This window comes from Hipposideros armiger, unplaced genomic scaffold, assembly GCF_001890085.2.
Source record: "Hipposideros armiger isolate ML-2016 unplaced genomic scaffold, ASM189008v1 scaffold_362, whole genome shotgun sequence".
NCBI classification, from domain to species: domain Eukaryota; kingdom Metazoa; phylum Chordata; class Mammalia; order Chiroptera; family Hipposideridae; genus Hipposideros; species Hipposideros armiger.
Window position 1 is genome coordinate 236,558 of NW_017731712.1, and position 14,174 is coordinate 250,731.

The 14,174-nt window shown below is 65.9% G+C and overlaps 1 protein-coding gene across 16 annotated transcripts in view; it reads right to left on the reverse strand.

Moving 5' to 3' along the window:
* Positions 1 to 14,174, reverse strand: part of AATK (apoptosis associated tyrosine kinase) — a 34,184-nt gene that overhangs the window by 1,370 nt on the left and 18,640 nt on the right. For 3 of the 16 annotated variants that reach the window (XM_019661891.1, XM_019661883.1, XM_019661890.1), the window contains 14 exons: positions 13,235 to 13,393; positions 12,400 to 12,544; positions 11,827 to 11,913; positions 9,431 to 9,505; positions 8,867 to 8,985; positions 8,589 to 8,676; positions 7,731 to 7,867; positions 6,387 to 6,471; positions 6,181 to 6,302; positions 4,517 to 4,666; positions 1,419 to 4,059; positions 1,160 to 1,307; positions 806 to 991; positions 87 to 182 (listed from right to left, as the gene is read on the reverse strand). In XM_019661891.1, the coding sequence (XP_019517436.1) occupies positions 87 to 182; positions 806 to 991; positions 1,160 to 1,307; positions 1,419 to 4,059; positions 4,517 to 4,666; positions 6,181 to 6,302; positions 6,387 to 6,471; positions 7,731 to 7,867; positions 8,589 to 8,676; positions 8,867 to 8,985; positions 9,431 to 9,505; positions 11,827 to 11,913; positions 12,400 to 12,544; positions 13,235 to 13,393 (4,238 nt within the window). Of the gene's footprint in view, positions 1 to 86; positions 183 to 805; positions 992 to 1,159; positions 1,308 to 1,418; positions 4,060 to 4,516; positions 4,667 to 6,180; positions 6,303 to 6,386; positions 6,472 to 7,730; positions 7,868 to 8,588; positions 8,677 to 8,866; positions 8,986 to 9,430; positions 9,511 to 9,696; positions 11,686 to 11,826; positions 11,914 to 12,399; positions 12,545 to 13,234; positions 13,410 to 13,854; positions 14,155 to 14,174 lie in introns of those variants that run through there. The other 13 variants (XM_019661892.1, XM_019661898.1, XM_019661897.1 and 10 more) reach the window with 11 other exon arrangements.

A 14,174-nucleotide genomic window follows, 5' to 3' on the forward strand; every position in this document is an offset into this window, starting at 1 on the left:
CAAAGCTCAGCGTGCCCTCCGAGCCCTCCTCTCACAGGTGGGGGAAGGGGAGGCCTGACCGGACCCAGCTGTCCAGAGTTACGCACTTGCCTCCTGGAGACTGTCTCGCTTATTAAGATGTCCATTCAGGACACACTGTGCCAGGGACAGACCAAGGGTAGCAGGGGAGGCGCTGGGTCTGCCTGGAGGACGAGATGACCAGGAGGCCTCTGGGTGGGCTCTCAGGGAAGCCCAGCAGGCTCAGAAGAACTGGGGAGGTGGGGAACCACCAGCCTGATCTGAGGCCGACAGGTGTGCAGCATGGAGGGAGGGGTGAGCTCAGTGAGGCCCTTGAGTAGGGCCCCACCAGGCACCTGAGCCGCCACCCCTGGTGCCACTGGGCAAGGGCCATCAGATCTGAGACGTGCGAGGGTCCTGAGCCAGCAGGGGTGGGAGGGTGGGGACAGTGGCTGAGGCGGAGCGGCAGGGGCTGGCAAGGTCGGGGAGGTTAATTAAGGTCAGGCGGAGAGCAGGGTGAAGGGCGTGCAGCCGGGGCCTCTGGAGGGGCGAGAAGAGGGTGAGGCCCGAGGGCCAGGCAGCGTCGCGTCTCAGCCCAGAAGACAGGGAGGAAAGGCCTTAGCCAAGGTGGCCACGACAGGCCTGGCGCGACCCGCCTTCTCCCAGCCTCAGTTTCCCCGTCTGGAAACTACTGGCGCGGAAGACTACAAATAACGGGCACAGGGCCCGGGCACCCTCGGGCGCCCCTCCAGGTCGCCCACTCCCTTGTCCCGACTTGACCCTCCCGCTAGCCCCGCCGCAGCCTCACCTCCCACGGACCCGGCGTCCGAGTCGGAGACGTGCGTGATGGAGAAGCGGGACGCAGGTGCAGGCGAGACGGAGAAGCGCGACAAGAGGCCGGGCGCGGCCGCCTTGGAGGGCGCGGTGGGGGCGGCCAGGGCGGGCTCCCCGGACGGCGTCAGCGGAAAGCCGTCGTCCCACTCGAACCCTCGGCCTGCAAACGGCTCCGCGGTCACTCGCGACCGCTGACGCGGGCCGGCCCACCCCGTGACGTCTCAGGCACCGCCCTGGTGCGGCGCCCCGCCCACCCAGGAAAGCGTCGCGTCCCGGCCACGCCCCTAACAGGCCACGCCCGCTGCACGTCGCCCCGCCCCCAGCTCACCCTGTTCCTCCGCGAAGCCGTCGGGGGGTCCTGCAGCGCGTCGCGGCCGGCAGGGGGCGCTGGGCGAGCTGGGACTGCCCGCCTGGCGCGTAGGGGGCGACTCCTTGGCGCCCGGGAAGGGCTCCCCAAGCTCCCGGGTGGGACTTTCCTGCAAGGTCAGAGCAGCATGTGGCTCCGGCCGCTAGTAGCGGCCACTCCCACCAAGTTCAGTCCCGCCGGGTACCCTCACCCGCGGGCAGAGCTCAGGGCGGCCGCTCACCTGGTCGAAGAGGTAGACAGTGACATCATCGAAGAAGGACACGGCCTTTTTCTTGCGCTCCAGGTCCTCGCAGAAGGCCTCGGACAGCAGACTGGGCATCTTGAGCAGGCTGCGCAGGTTGCGCGCGCTCTGACTCTCCGCCACTACCACGGGCACGGGCGGGGCCTCCTCCTCGCTCTCCTCGCTGGGCTCTTGGACACTGTAGCAACGGAGCTCCTCGTCCGACTCGTCGCTGTCTTCGCTGTCCTCCTCGTCCTCCTCCTGCCGGCCCTCCGGGGCTGCGGGGAGTCCTGGCAGGGCCAGGCAGAGTGGGGCTCTGGGGGCGCCCGGGCCCCCTGTCCGTTCCTGCGGGGCTGACAGCAGTCCCTGGGCCTCCTGCAGCTCAGGGCGGTGGCTCTCTGAGTTAGGTGGGACCGGGGTCAGCAGGAAAATCTTGGAATGCGCGGGGCTGGGCACTGGAGGCACCTGGGCTGGGCCTTGGGTCCAAAGAGGCTCTGGCCTGGGACCTGCGGAGCAGGCGCGCGGCTCAAGGGAAGAGACTTCACACAGTTGCAGTGGTGGTACCTCCCTGGGGCCCTGGCTCTGCGCCTCTGCAGACACCCCAGACTCAGAGGAGGACTGTGCAGGCTGCAGCCCCGAGCTCTGCCCGCTCTCCAGATCCGGCTCTGGCCCAGGGGCCGGGACACCTCTGCCCCTCTTCTCCGGGTCCACGGGGGTCTCGGGCTCCGTGTCCAGGTCCGAGAAGTAGGCTGAGTCACGGTAGGGGTTCTTCTCACTGAGGCTGCTGAGGGAGGCAGAGAGCCGAGACTCGGCCCCAGGGCTCTCGCCCTCTGAGGCCAGCTCCCCAAAAACTTCCGGCTCACAAGGCTCGTGCGTCTCCTTGAGCACAAACTCAGGGGACTCGTAGTTCTCTGTGTCATAGCCGCTGTCCAGGGCTCGGGGCTGCCCTCCAGAGGTGCCGGCAGCCGACGGGCTGAAGACCTCACAGCCACCATCGCTAGCTGAGGACGGGATGTCCAGTGAGTCCAGGGAGTCAGGGGTTCCCACCTGCTTCTGCAGGGAGCGGAAGGCCGGCATCATGTCCAGCTTCTCCGCCTGCGGGCCGTCACTGGACAAGTCGGTGAAGACACCAGAAGTGGCCTCCGTGGTGTCCTCGTCCTCACTGCCTGGCGCCTCCAGCTCCAGGGAGCTGCTGCCGCTGTCCAGGGCTCGGGCTGGCTCCGTGGCAGTCGCCCAGCTGCTGGCAGGTGTGGGCAAGGCAGGCAGGGCGGCGGGGGCGCTGGCCTCCTCAGTGGGAAGTGGGGCTCCTTCTCGGGATGGGGATGGGATGGATGGAAGGGACAGTTGGGGTCCAGCGGAGCCCTCGGGCTCCTCCGCAAGCCTGGGCTCTATCTGGGGGCTGTCGAACCCACTTACAGCTGCCTCTGTCCAGGGGGATGTGACCAGGCTGGTGGCAGGTGCTAGGCTCTCAGCAGCACACAGATGGGGGAGGCCAAGGCCTGGCTTCTGGCCAAAGGAGGCCCCCTCCGGACCAAGGAGAGGCTCTCTGGGGTCCTCTAGGGCCAGAGGGTGGCCCAGCTCAGGGACAGCCCGTAGAGTCGGCTTCCTGTCAGGGCAGCCGGCTGCATAGCCACCTGCATAGCCTGGGGCCCAGGACTCCGGCGCTCGGCTGCCACTGTTGTTGTTGGCGGACATGTTGGAGCTCCAGTTCCTGTGGTGGGCAGCCCTGCGAGCCTCGGCCTCCCCTGGCTCCTCCTCCTCGCCCAGGGACCCCTGGGCCCCTGAAGTCCCAGAGGGAGATGTGCCCAGCGGGTCCTCGAAGAAGGGAGGGCAGAAGGTGGCCACGCCCCAATCAGTGTCCTCCACGCCGGGCTCCGCCAGCATCAGGGCGGCGGGAGAGGCCGAGCGGGAGAGGCAGGGCGGGCCCTGAGTGACGCTCCTGTATGGGTAGTAGTCGCAGTGGCCCCAGGGGCTGCGGGTGGATGGCGCCCGGCCCAGCAGCGGCTCCATAGCCAGCGAGGTGGCCGCGCTGCAGTCGGAATTATCATTGTGGTCGCTGCCCTGGGAGGCCAGGGCTGCGGCAAGGGGACTGGGGGCGCAGCCGCAGTCCGGGTCGTGGCCCACGACGGGCGCGGGCTCCTCCAGGCGGATGAAGTACTCGCTCCCCACCGAGGGGCTGTGCGCGCTGAGCACCGGCACCACGCCCGGGGGCGCGCCGTCGGGGGCGCAGAGCGCCTGCAGGTGCGCCGTGTGGCCCGGGCTGGGCGCGCCCCCTGGCGGCGAGAAGGCCTCCGCGCCGCGGCCCGCCTCCCACTTGTACTCGAAGTTGAGGCCGCGGCTCGTCTCGGTCACCGTCAGCACGTCGTCGCCGTCGGCGTGAAAGCCGTCGCCCGCGAACTGCTCCAGCAGCGGGAAGGACGAGGCGGCGGCGAGCTCGCCTGCGCCCCCGAGCGCCAGGCCCGCCGCCCCCAGCCCGGGGCCCATGCCACCCCCGCCGGGCCGCAGCGAGCGCCAGCGCTGTTCGAACTCCTCCTCTGCCTCGGTGGTGCCCTTGGCGCACAGGTAGGACAGCAGCAGGTGCACCTCCTCAGCCGTGGGCCGCTGCTCAGGCTGAAGCCAGCAGAACTGCATCACCTCATACCTGCCGGGAGGGAGGCGTGGGCTCAATACCGCCCAATCTCCAGACCCCGAGTCCCTTTAGGAGCGAGGTCATCTGCGCTCAACATGAGAGTCTGGGGTCCCCTCCTCACACTGAAGATACCTCCAGGGCAATTAAAGGACTCTCCCACTTAAGTAAAGGAGACCCCAAATCTCCCAAGGTGGGCTCAGAAGTTTGGGAACCAGTAGTGCGAGGAGCACTTTTCCTTTAAGTCACCCTGCCCTGCCTGCAGGCAAGCTTGTGCTTTGGGGAAGGAAGCCATTGTCCTTTGGACACAGGGTGGGACCCAGAGGTCAATGCTGGCCATGAGGGAGCCAGGGTGAACTGGAAACCCAGGCGGTCAGGAGCCGCTTCTGTCCTGGGGACTCAGAGCATCCCTTTGTGTAAGCCAGCCTGCTGGGGACACCCCCACCTTGGCGTGGTATCACGGGGCCCTCACCAGCGGTCAGACAGGGTCAGCTGCAGCTGGGGCTTGGGCAGTTTGAGCTGCTGCTCGCGGACGGCGTAGGCCAGCACTTGCCGGTCGGAGTGGTGGGGGTAGGGCTGCGCGCCTAGCTCAAAGAGTTCCCAGATGGTCACGCCCAGGGACCTGCAGGGGCAACGGCCGTCAGAAGAGGCTGGCGTGATCGGCATGGCGCGGCTGCACAGGACCTCGGAGCACGGGACAAGGGGCAGCTCCTGGCATCACACCAGCTTCTCAGGGACGTCCCTCCCAAAGGCACTTTCCTTCAGTAAGCGGGCAGGACGTGCCACCCAGCCAGGCCCAAGCCCATGCCCAGAGTGCCTAGGCAAATAAAAGCCAAACTGCCTTTACACGAACCCAAGTCCGTTCGTGTGTTCATTCATTCTCTTGCCATGGTGAAGACCAGACACTACCAGGTATAGAAGCTGCCCTGGCAGAAGCTCCCGGACCTGCCAGTCACAGTGGAGGCTGGAAGGAGGGACTGGTGCCAAGACTGAGGGAGGGGTGAGTCTAGGGACATCTCAGGCCAGTATGGGCGAGCCAGGAGACCAGGCAGGGGCGTCCAGAGCATGCAGGGTTCCTTCTAGTGGGTGACAGCTTCACCCAGCTCCTTGGGACCCTGGGCTGTCCCAGAAGGTTCGGGGTGTGAGGGACAGAGCAGATTTGACAATGGAGACGTCACGATGGCCTTGGCCAGAACCATCTAGGGGACCCCAGTCAGCGTAAGGAAGGTGGGCAGGCAGGGGAGGGTCAGCTGGATGGACAGCCGAGGATCAGAGAGGGGATGGTTTCCACTATGGGAGCATGGTTCAGGGGCTCAGGGGAGGTCCCGGGGTAAGCTCAGGAAGGGGGGCTGGTCCATGGATCCAAACTCTGAGGGTTCACAGGACTAGAGGGGACGCCAGACCAAGGCCTGGGGGGCTGGGAGGAGGCATGAGGGGTAAGCAGAGGCTGGTCAAGGCCAGGGACCAGACTATCATGGCGGAGACGTCCCTCCCAGCCTGTGCAAGTCCATGCCTTCAATTCTCATGCTAGCTAGGGCCCAGACCTTCCAGGGGCTGCCGTTCTGGGTCTGAGTGCCCACACTGCGGCTGGCTTGGTGCCTCTAGGCTGTGGTCAGCGGAGATCCCCAGGCCCCACCAGCCCCTCTGCATGGGAACAGGTGCGTCGTGAGGCCCCCACTCTCAGTCCAGCCTACTGTCACTCCCACAGGGCTCTCCAACCTGGATGCACGCTCTCACCATGATGTCTGTGGGCGCTGGCCCAGTGGGTCCTCCACAGACCCCGCCAACCCAGCTGCTGTGGGCCGCTGGCCCCGGCAGCTACAGGTGACCCCAGCACCCCTGTAACCTCACTTGGGGACTGTTTGGCCATCTCCAACAGAGCCATGAGGTTGGACAGACAAGCGTGTCCTCACACACGGCCTTTCTTTGAGCAGCCAGCCTGCATCCCCTCAACAGGAAAACAGGTGGGTCGGTGGGACTCAGTCCCCTGGTGCCCGGTGGGCCTGCAGGCCCTGTGTGCTCACTGGACACTCACTCAGGGCAGGGCAGCGTGAGGTCTGACAGCAGCAGGTGGGGTAGAGTTGTGGGCTCTCGGGCCCGAGACCTCAGGTGGCACCATACAGGACCCACACTCACCACACGTTGCTGGCCTTGGTCTGGTCCACCACCAGCAGGTTGCAATGTACCTCGTCCACTAGCTCGGGCGCAATCCAGCGCAGTGGCACCCACAGCTGGTCAGCGGTCACGAAGTAGTCCTCCTGTGGGCACGTGAGACCGCGTCACCGCCAGGGCCCAGGCGGCCCGCCCTGCCTCTCCGGCCCTGCCCAGCCTGGCCCACTTACCCTGTATTTGCCGTGAGACAGGCCGTAGTCGCCGATCTTCACAGTCAGGTCAGCTGTGAGCAGGCAGTTCCTCAGGGCCAGGTCACTGGAGGGCAGAGGGATGGTCAGCCAGCTGTGCTGGGGTGTCCAGGCCACTGAGGGGGCTGAACCACTTGTTGCCAGGACCATCTTGGGCTCGGCTTGGTGGGTGGGCAAGAAGGGACGTTGAAGAGGCTGCCCACCCTCCCCGTTTAGAGCCCGGGCCCCTTGCCCAGCACTGGGCACTTTGGAGGACTGGGCACCACGTGGCTGGGCCTCAAACACTACAACATAGATGAGGAAAATGAGGCCCAGAGAGATGTAGAACGTGCCTAGAGACCCTCGGCAAAAGTGTGGCCCAGCAGTCACTGGAACCCCCTCCCCTGACGCCAGCCCACTCCCCACTTCTGCTTGGACACCAGCCTGCTGACTCATCCCTCGGGGACCAGCCAGCCCAGGGACATTGCAGTCTTTTCTCCTCACTGTACCATCACCTCAGCTCCCCAGGAGGTCCCGAATGTCCAGGGGTTCCTGCCCTGCCCACACGGGGTCCTAGGGTGAGGTGGGGTGTACAGTGCCCGTCTCCAGCAGTGTGGTTACCTCCACCCCACCTCCACCCCGGCGGCCAGCCTTGGCTGCCGGCTTCTCCCCTGCCTGCCTGCTGGGTGTCTGGGCGTAGGGCCCTGGGGCAATCATGGGGTCAGCCCACATCTGCTATAGTGCTCCTACGCAGAGGCCACAGACGGGCCTGCGCGTGCGGAGCGTGTGGGCATTTGGGGCGGGGGGGGGCCCGGCCGGCAGGTCAGGAGGCTGGCAGCTGCCCTCTTCAACAAAATCACTGATGCTGGAGTTGCAGGTGTCATCACTCAGCACCAGGATATTGTTGGGGAGGACGGCCCGTGCGGCATCCGGGGCTGGCGGGGCCACGTCCATCGCCACTTCTTCTGGCACGTCCCCCTACACTGGGCACCCTGGCCCATCTTTTCGACTTCCGGTGGGAGGCAGGACAGAGCGGTTCTTCCCCCCCAGGGCCGGAGGAAGACGGGAGAGCAGGGGCTGGCAGGGTGCCACCAGGTGGCGCTGACCACCAGGTGGCGCTGACCAGGCCTGGGACAGAGGACAGGCCTCAGGCCGTGTGTGCCTGCCCAGGCCAGCTGGACAGTGCGTGTCACTTCACTTAACCGTCCTGCAGAACAGCTGTCCACCCCCACCTGCCCGTGTTTTCTGTTTAATCCCTTTGCAGTAGCCCCTAGAGGCTGAATGACGACAAGCCCCCCCGCAGAGAGCCCAGAGACCCAGGGCTTCCGGCCCCGCCCCTGCCCTCACCTGTGTACGTAGTTGTTGTTGCGATGCAGGTGTAAAACGCCGCAGGCCACCTCGCAAGCCATGCGCTGCAGGGTGAGAGGGTCAGGCGCCATGGACTCTGCCACCCGGCAGCTCCGGAGGTAGCCCTTGAGGTCCCCCTGCCAAGAGGGGCAGCACCGTCACCTGCCGGTGAGGAGTGGGCGCGCAAGCCCTCGGCCAGGTCCCTCCCCGCTCCCCACACAGGGCCTGCTGGGGCGACCTGGGGTCCTGCCAACAGGCGCCCACCCCCAGGGGCTGTCTCTCTGCAGAACGACCAGTCCAAACCGCCCCTGCAGACCCAGGCAGCCCAGAGGGGCCAGTAGGGACACATCCATTGTACAGACCACTGGAACCTAGCTGACGGCCAGCACACAGGCCACACAAAAGTGACACCAAGCCAGAACAGAACCCAGGGTGACCAGAAGGTCGGGGGTGACTCCCTGACCTGCTGACATCGCCTAGCTCCAGGGAGGGCCCAGCCGTCCTGGGGAAGCCCCAAGGTCAGTGCTATGGCCAGGAGTCCAGAAAGCAGACAGCGGGCCCAGCGGGCTTCAGGGACCCATGTCTGCGGAAGGCGCCTTCGTGCGGGAAGGTGGCTCAGCTCAGTGCAGGAGCTGTGTGTGCGGGCAGGGCCCTGGGGGCAGTTTCAGGCCCAGCTGCCTCTGGGAGATGACAGGCAGGGCCCCCATCCCACTTTAGGGGGGAACGGGAGACCCACAGCATGGGGCAAGCGGTCCCCAGCTCAGCCAAGTGCTCTCTGCAGGGAGGCTGGGCCCCAGCCCCTGTCCTGGATAGAAGCTCGGGGCAGACAGGCTGGAGAGCCAGGGGGGTGCGACTCACCATGGGGCAGAACTCCATCACCAGCAGGTAGGGCGTCACCTCTGCGCACTGGGCCAGGCACTGGAGCAGGTTGCCATGCTGGAGGGCCCTGTGGGAGCCAACAGGCTGCCCCCTGACTCACACACGGGCAGGAGGGGTGGGGGGGTCTGGGAGGAGGGGGGGTGGCACAGACCTTGCCTTGGATTACAGAGCCCAGTGCCCAGCGCGGCCCCCACCTCCCAGCTCGGCCCGTCGCCCACCTCCTCCAGCCGCACCTACCTACCCCGGGTGCCACCCACCTGTAGGGCTGCGCCTCCTCCAGGAACTGCACCTGCTCGTGCACGCTGGCACTGGCCTTCAGTTCCTTCACCACCACCTGAGTGCTGAGGATGCCCGAGCTCACCTCCCCCAGGAACACCTGCAGGGGCACACGTCACCGCCCGCCCTGGATAAGGTGCTGCTCTCTCGGTGCCTTACTCATCTGCAAAATGCGTTCCGGACCCCTCCCCGGTGAACCCTCCGGGTTGTAACATTGCCTTTTGCTGCTCTCAGCACTCTCTGGGGGTCCGCAGTGAGGAAGAGGGAGGCACGCAGGCTGGGGGCCAGGGAGAAGCCAGGCACAAGAGGCCGCTCCCTGTGCCCTGCCCCCAACCCTCTTGGAAGCCCCTCTCAGCCTCTGCTTTCAGGACAGCTGAGAAGGCTGCAGACCCTGAGCGCCCCAGGAAGGGGCCCAGCAGGAGAGGGGTCCCCAGTGCTGGGGCAGCTCCCAGGAGAAGCAGGTCCGTACCTGCCCCCTCCACCTCCCAGGGAAAAGAGGAGCCCACGACGCCGGCCCCTCCCCCACCCCAAGGTCAGCAACTCACCTTCCCGAACCAGCCGTGGCCAATCTCCTCAAGGTACAGGAGGCTGTGCCGGCCGAGGTCTGTGGCCTTGAGCAGCTGCACTGTAACATGGCGGGGGGTCAGGGACCTCAGCTCAGCCTAGGCCACCGCCCCATTTTCCCTCAATGGGCCCCTTGAGGGGCTCCCCGCTTGACCTGTTCTGGGGAGCCACCCTAAGCCCCCCAGAGCTAGGGCCACAGCTGGGGGCTGCCATCAGGATCAGGGCGCCGCCCAGGGGAGCCATGGACCTGCAAGTCTCATCCAGGCATCTTTCTGGATGGATCTGGGAAGGCTGTGCCCAAGCCACAGGGACGAGTCAGGCTGGGGACTGCGGGGCCTGGAGCTGGACCGGCGCTCAGGGAATACAGTGTGGCTGGGGCTGAGGCCACTGCAGTGGCCTGTCCCCTCACCCCTGCCACAGGCTGGCATTCCAGCGCCAGGCACCCCAAAGGCTCCTTTGTTGGGGACTGCTTGGCACTGCCCCGCACGGGACACACTGGGCTCATTCTCCCGCAGGCCCACTGGGTGAGGTCAGCGGGGGGAGGGCCAGGGCTGCAGAGGCCACTCACGCCCTCCTGCGCCCGAGGGATTCCCCAAATTCTGCTCCCACGCCAACCGCCCGGAGGGCCCAGGGGAATGCTGACCTTGATACTGAGCAGAATTTAGAGTGGGGGGTCCCACTGGGCCCCGAGTACTCCCCCCCGGGGCTACAGCCTGCTGGCCCCCCTCTCTGGCCTGGGGTCTCGCAGAGCAGGCTCAGTGACCTGACAGTGGCCATGGGGGCAGTGATGGAGGTGGGGCCATCCAACTCCAAGCCCAACAGGAAGGTTCACATCTCAGCTGCAGGAGGCAGAGTGGGCCGGGGCTGGGGGTGCTGGGGTCTGCCCAAGGGGCAGTGCCCACAGAGCTGGGCGGGGGGCCTGGAGACCGGGCCTGGCTGGGCTATCCTCCCCGCAGTCTGGAGTGTGCTACCTGCTGCCCAGGTTCTTAACCTGTGACCTCCGGGTGAGCTGTCCTCCCAGCATCACCCAAAATCTCCCCCTCCCTGGAAGCAGGGGACCCTGCAGAAAACAGACCAGAGCTGCAAAAAAGGAGAAAACAGACAACCACTCTCCTGGACCCCTGTCCCTCAGCCTGGGAAACGCTGGTTATCATGTAAGCCCCGTTTTTTTTTGGGGGGGGGGGGGGTGCTAATGCAAGTGCCTGACTTAAGCTTTGAGTGCAGAGGCATCCACTTCAAAGATGGGTGTCTCAAATATACATGCGGCCAGCCCCAGGGCCAGAGAGCCCACCCCTCCCCCACCAAAGCCCCTTTGCTCTGGAGATCGTGGTTGATTTTAATGACTGACCATTTGGGCCACTTGGGTTCCCCTCAAGCCTGCTTCCTGCGTTTTAAATTCCCGCTCCTATGTTTTAAATTCACCATTAAAGAGCGAGCCCCCACCACGGACCCCAATAAAAGCAGCACCCCTGGCCTATGCACTCTCTCTCTCTGCCCGCGACCTCGCTGCATGGCCCAGGGGTGCTGTGACATTTCATTTCCACGTCCTGTGAGTAATAAACCTGCACATTTTCAAAATTCCTGACGTTTCTTGAGGGGGTTCTTGCAGCCCTGGGAAGGGCCACAAGGCCGGGCCAGGTGCACGCTGGTTTAGGAACGGGAGATGTCTGTGGGAAGCTCGCCGGCCCAGGTGAGCCCACAGGCATTTCTACCTGCACACTGAGACTGGCGTAAAACACTGAGTCTCAAAGGCTCTTCGGGACCCCAGCCACATACGCCTTGGGGTGTGACAGGCCCAGGCCTGGGAACAGTGGCCCCTGGCTCCCCACCAGCTCGAGTGTCCAGCAGTGTTAGCACAGGCTCAGGGGCCCCCACATTCATCCAGGTGGTCAGGGGCCCTACAGCAGAGAGCCTGCCTTCAGGGTTTTATGGGCTGTTCCTTTGAGCCCGTCGACAGATGTGCACATGCCTTTGACCCCAGCTCTAGTTCTTCCCCAACTGGTGGTATGGAGACGCTAGCAGGGGGTTGGAGGGTGGTGACAACTGGAGCCCTGAGCCCTGGGGCTGGCGGCCGATGGCCCCCTACATCTACTCTGGGGTCCCCAGCGCATGAGGAAGGCTGGGCTCTGGGGTGGCAGCATCTGGTCAGGCCCTGCCAGGCCTGGAATGGAAGCAGGTAACAGGCCTTGGTGGCAGCACAGCCCCTACAGGGCCTGACACCCCTTCTTCAGTGACCCTGGAGGAGCTGGGGGTGGCACAGGCATTGCTGAGGAGTTTTTAGGGAGGCGACCTGGGGGCAGGCTCCAGGCACAACCTGGGGCTCCTGCAGTACTGGCTTCAGGCAGATGTGGGTTCAAAGCCGATCTTGGCCACGGACCTGTAAGCTCTCGAGCTCAGCTACAGGAGGGCAGTGGGCCGGGGCTGGGGCGTCTGCCGCGTGGGCGGTGAGCCTGGTGGACGGGCCCTGGGGTGGGAATGAGTGGGGGACATGGCCAGGAAGCCACAGGAAGAGGACCCTGCCTGCACCTGCACCGGCCCCCCACCCCGGGCCCTGGCTGAAAGGTCCATTCACAGGACGCCCACATCCCCACGTGGGTGAACCCTGCCCACTGGGCACAATGGAGCCGATGTCCCTGAGTGGCCAGCCAGTGCCAAGGTGGGGGGGAGTATGAGGTCAGGCATCCCGAGAACAGCAGAGGACCCCCTCCTCCCAGCACACGGGGGGTCCCTCCCAGGACCAGAGTGGGCAACCCCTGCAGGGGTGCCTGTCACCGCCCCTTGCACAGCAGCCCAGGGCAGGGCGGAGGGCTGTCCCCAAGCCTGCTCGCAGCGCCCAGGTCCCAGCAGGAAAGGGCATAGCAGCCCCTGACCACCCCTTCCCTGGCATCACTGGCCGCTGAGCCCCGACCCACGCCCGACACTCCCACCAGGCCCCCGGGGGCTCACACACCTGAACGCCCCGGCTGCTTGGCCATGGGCAGGGAGACCTCGGTGAGCGGCAGGACGTACACGTCAGGCCCGTTCTGCGCAGTGGCCGCTGGGGAGCCCTGGGCCGAGAAGTCGGGGTACTCTTCCCCTTCAGCATTCTCAAACTCCTAGGCCAGGCGGGCGACATGAGTGACAGGGTGAGCTCCGGCCGGAGGCAGGGAGGGGCAGGGGACAAGGCAGGGCGGGGCGTGGGGGTGGCACAGAGGCAGGCCAGCCTCTGAAAGGCCCCTTTCTTCCCAGGATCGGGCCCCCACCCCCTCAGCGGGCAGCCCTGCTAGCTGCCCCCTCACCCACCTCCTCTCCCCTCAGGGACACCAGTGGCCCCAGGAGGGCCGGTGTTGGTTTTATGTTGGCAGGTTTTGTTTTTTGGGGGGGTGGGGTGGAGGGCGGGGTTTCTCCCCAAATGCAGAGCCTCAAGGGTGGGCCATGAGCCCCAGGGTAGCAGCGCCTCTCCCTTCAGGCCTCAGCCCACCCCCACCCATCCCTCCCAGCACTGGCAGGGGATAGGGTAGAGCTGGAGGCAGGGGACCAAGAGGCTGAGGCCAGCTGCCCCCCGCCCGCCCACTCAGCCCCAACTCCTCCCAGCTACTCTCCACCATGACCCCTGCCCAGGCCCCACCTGCCACGGGGCAGTTGTCTCAGGATCGGGGCTGGGCAGTGGGGAAAGGGGCTCCATCAGCCCTCCCCACTCTGCCCCAGGGACAAGCAACTAAGCACCTCTTCCCCTCCCAGACAAGGAGACTCCTGAGTGCCCAGAGTGGGGGGCCCACCTGCAGGCCCAGCACCCTGCCACCTACCACAGCCATCTGCCGGCAGGCCGCCCCTGGACCTTGACCCCGGCAGGCCAGAGTCCACTCCCAGGCCCTTCAGAGCCTGGCACAGGGCTGGGCCCCACCTGGCAGCTGCCACGCCTGTCTGTCTGGGGAAGACCATCCCACCAGGTCCAAAGCGCAATCCTGAGGAAAGCCAAACCTGGAGAAACCCTGGGGCTGATGTAAAACCACCGCCTGAGGCAACAACAGCACTCATCCGACAGCCTCTGACCCGACCACCCTGCTGCCCGTGCGGGGAAACTGAGGCCCGGAGCCCGTGGGGACAGGTGCAGGCCTGGGGCCAGGCGGTTCCTCGCCCTCCTGGCGGTGTGTGACCTGGGGACCCTCCTCTCCATGATTTTCTCAGCTTCAAGAGGGAGGACGGGAGCCCTCGGCTGTGTCCCTAGGGGCTGGCCCTGGTCTGTACCCAGAGAGGGCAGAACCACTGGGGCAGGGGCAAGGAGGCTGGCGCCTATGGCAACTCCCCCTCCCAGGGCCCGTCAGAACCACCCCGGGGCCCTGTAACCCAAGCGGCGTGAGCTTCTGCAGAGGGCACAGATGCCCACCCACCCCCACGGGGTCTGACCCCAGCCCCAGCCCATTACCTGAAGGGGCCGCCTGGAGGCCCACCGGATTGTGCCAGCACAGCGGGCAATCAGGTAGGACAGCGTGAGCATCGCTGCCTAGCCCCTTCCCCCAGCAGCTCCAGGTGGGGGAGCCCACTGTGCAGGCAGGCTCGCCCCCGAGGAGCACTGCAGCTGGAATGTTCCAGCACCATGGTCCCCAGGAGTTGAGGAGGGCGCGGGTAGGAGGGGCCGTGGCTGGTCCTTGTTTGGGGCCTTGTTCTCACGGCAAACAAGGAGGCGCTGACTTATACAATGACCCACAAGTCCCACCCCTGGGCCCCCGCCCCCACCCCTGCCCC